Source organism: Notothenia coriiceps, unplaced genomic scaffold (genome assembly GCF_000735185.1).
Source record: "Notothenia coriiceps isolate Sejong01 unplaced genomic scaffold, NC01 NC01_scaffold00002872, whole genome shotgun sequence".
Lineage (NCBI taxonomy): Eukaryota > Metazoa > Chordata > Actinopteri > Perciformes > Nototheniidae > Notothenia > Notothenia coriiceps.
This window is the reverse complement of record NW_011335573.1, coordinates 2,200-5,583: the sequence shown is the minus strand read 5'-3', so window position 1 is coordinate 5,583 and position 3,384 is coordinate 2,200. Positions and strand designations below refer to the sequence as shown.

Here is a 3,384-nt window from a genome sequence, read left to right as displayed (position 1 = left end):
ATGGCTAACGCTAGCATGTATGCTAACGCCACCGTGTATGCTAACGCTAGCGTGAATGCTAAAGCATTTTCTCATTGTGTTTATTTTGTTTCCAAATGTCATCGCACCAGACGTCCCCGTTTTCCGGGGACAGTCCCCGTTTGTATTGACCTGTCCCCGGTTGAAACTGTCCCCGGAAATGTCCCCGTTTTTTAATATACGTTAAAAACACATAGCAAGGTGAAATAAAATGTTTCATGTCAGGAAACACTGGGTAAACACTACAGACTGTGGTCAAGCCAGCCCCCACTTCGGAAAACACAGTCAAGCCAGCCCGCACGTTGTATTGCAGTGCGCGAATATCCTATGCATTATAGAGGCCTGTAAAAACTGCCTTCAAAATAAAAGCGTTTACTCGGTCAATAACAAATATACCTAAAAAACACACCAAACATATTCATATACTGGAGCTTAAATTAAGAAATATGTACTATATAATGTGATCGATAATAATTTAAACAAACTACGTATAACTACCACATTATAACTGAGTGAATGTAAAATGTAAGAATACAGTTATGAAGACACATCTGACATTTCCACTGGGTGACTAATTTCAATTGATGTTGACACCATCTCACAACACTCCTAAAATAACATTACTTTCTGAAGCACAATTTAAAATGTATGCTGTTTAAAATCTCAAATTAGATCTATTGTCCATCTATATTTTGATTATTATTTAGTGGAAACCGTCCATAATCAAAGAATCATTTGAAGTCAATCAAATACTTATTTCACTTCAGATAGCAGGAGACCCCATCTAGTCAATCAGAGAAAATCAGGACAATCTGATGAAGAATTTCAAAATAAAATACTTTTGAAATTTCATATATGGGCTATAGTCCTTCTGTTTTTATACAAGAGTAAATACAAAACTGTCAAATTATCAAAGACTTATTTCACTCCAGGGTGATAGCAGGACACCCCATCTAGTCACTCAGAGAGAATCAGGAAAATCTGATGTACAGTTTCAAAATAAAAGGCCTTTGAAGTCTCATATATGAGCTATCTTCCTTCTGTTTGTATCCAACAGTTCAAATTACATTAAACCAGAATTGTCCTCCTTTTTTCTTTAACAGTGAAGAAAATTGGATATGTTAATGATATATTGACCGCAAAACTCAAAATGTCCCCGGTTTTCATTTTGAAAATCTGGTCACCTTAATCTAAAAACACTACGCCGAGTGGGAAACGCAACCAAAAACGGGGCGGGCACGGCACGCTTAAACCACGCTGTAGTGGAAATGCACCATTAGACACACAATGAGTACAACTGACACCATTTCTTAGTATGGAACAACAAGGTCTATCCCTCGTGGATTATCAGAAGCAGCAGTTAGAAATATGCTTCTTTAAGTCTGTGTTACCTTCCAGTCTGTCCGGCACCACACAGGTGTCGTCATAGTACAGGTGTTGCTCTCTGTCAGCACCAAACCCTGTGGGGCGAAACATACATTTTCATAATGAAAGGTTACATTTATTCCAAGGAGAACAATAACAAACAGATTTAAAAGTAAGAACAAACAAACACACAACTCACCAACATTGTTATTCTGGTACAAGACTGGAGACTTCCCAAACGACGACTGGCAGGGCTGAACCTCTGGAAGAAACAAAGCAGGAAGTCTTTTAGGTCTCACTTCTAAAAGAATATGCCATTTTAAAATGAAATCACTCAATTACATCAATAATAAAATCAGGAGTTTGAGAAAGGGTTTGTTTCAGTGCACGTAGCAGAGGAACTCACCTGAGTCGAAGGCGTAGTCTCGCGGCTCCTGCTTGATGGTCACGTGATTGAAAGAGTTCTGGGGTCCCGGCTCTGGGTACCGAGGGTCCACCAGCTCCTGCTTGAACACTCTCTGAGGGACCAGAGGCTCTGAGAGGTGGCGCTGGTACAGAGGGCGGCCATCACGGCTCGAGGGTTGGTACGGAGAGTTCAGAGGAGTCTCAGGAGGGAGGAAGGACAAGCAGGGCTCCGACAGCTGCCTCTGAAACCTGCAGAGAGGAGGAGACGAGGAGAGGAGGGTCTCAACAAACTGTTTCAGAAGTCAATGGAGGGGCGTGTTTTTTTTAAATTTGTATGTATTTCAACAAGGACCAATCATACAAATACATTAATCTCAGAAAAGAGACGATGAATTATGCCAGATTTTAGCTAATAGCTCATTTCAAACTGCAGTCCTTAAATCTGATGTTAAACAATAGCACAACTATATCAAAATACCAATAAAGTGTGTCAAATCAAAGGTATTAATAGTACGATTTTAGCATATTGCAGTGCATGTTTTTCAAAGATGTGAGCATATGAGGAAAGAAATTAATGATGCTAGTTGTGTGAGTTTGTAAAGAGATGTTTTTTTGATAATTGTGGCCCTTATTGACTTATTTCATCAAAATTGTTCTCTATTTTCTCACAACTTTCCAAACAAGAGCGTTGAAAAGTCAAAATGTAATGAAAAAAGATATGTGTAAACATTTATAAAATTCACCACATTGTTTAAACTAAGTTCTTTAAAGAATGCTGATTTAATAAAAAATGGATTACCTCAATAAAATCACATTGTTCAAATTAAGGATTTTAGTTTCTGAGTGACTTTGTGACATCAGACCTCAATAGAAGCTTCAAATGTACCAAATAAAAACATTTGAAATCATATTAAAGTTGAACGTCCAACCCACCTCTGTTCTGTGCTGAAAGACGCAGGGGGGCAGCTGGTGGGGAGGCGGGGCAGAGCAAACTGCTGGCTCTGATTGGCCTGAGGGCCTCTGCTGGAGATCTGGGGGCCCGGAGGGTGGAGCTGCCTCTGAACAGGTGGAGGTCCTGAAGGATGAGAGGGGGCTGGAGGAAGGGATTTGAGCCCCGCTGGCTTATTGTCACAGGCACTGAGGAAACAGGAAGTAGCTGTAAGCACACGTCGCACACACACACCACTTCAGGGGACATTACATTGACTTACATGCATTTCCTGGAAACTTATCCTAACCTTAACCATAACCAACACATGCCTAACCCTAACCCTAACCCTTAACCTTACCCTAACCCTAAATCTAACCAAGTCTTCACCCTAAAATTAATGATTCCCCTCATGAGGACCTCCATTTTGTCCCCATAAGGGAAGCGAGTCCCCACACGTGACTGTGTAAAAAGATTTAGGTCCCCACAAGTGAAGCGAGTCCCCACACGTGACTGTGTAAACAGATTTAGGTCCCCACAAGTATAGTAATGCTAGACCACACACACACACACACACACACACACACACACACACACACACACACACACACGCACACACACACGTACACACACACACACACACACACACACACACACACACACACACA

General features: G+C 40.9%; 1 protein-coding gene across 1 annotated transcript; it reads right to left on the bottom strand.

Annotated features, from left to right (window-relative positions):
* Positions 1–1,409: 1,409 nt before the first annotated feature.
* LOC104940982 (ETS translocation variant 5-like) lies at positions 1,410–2,973 on the bottom strand (the record flags this gene model as incomplete). The annotated part of the gene is made up of 4 exons (XM_010766016.1): positions 1,410–1,478; positions 1,583–1,645; positions 1,790–2,037; positions 2,722–2,973. Coding segments are annotated over 4 exons (632 nt in total), but the record flags the coding sequence as incomplete, so codon positions are not given.
* Between the last annotated feature and the right edge of the window lie 411 nt (positions 2,974–3,384).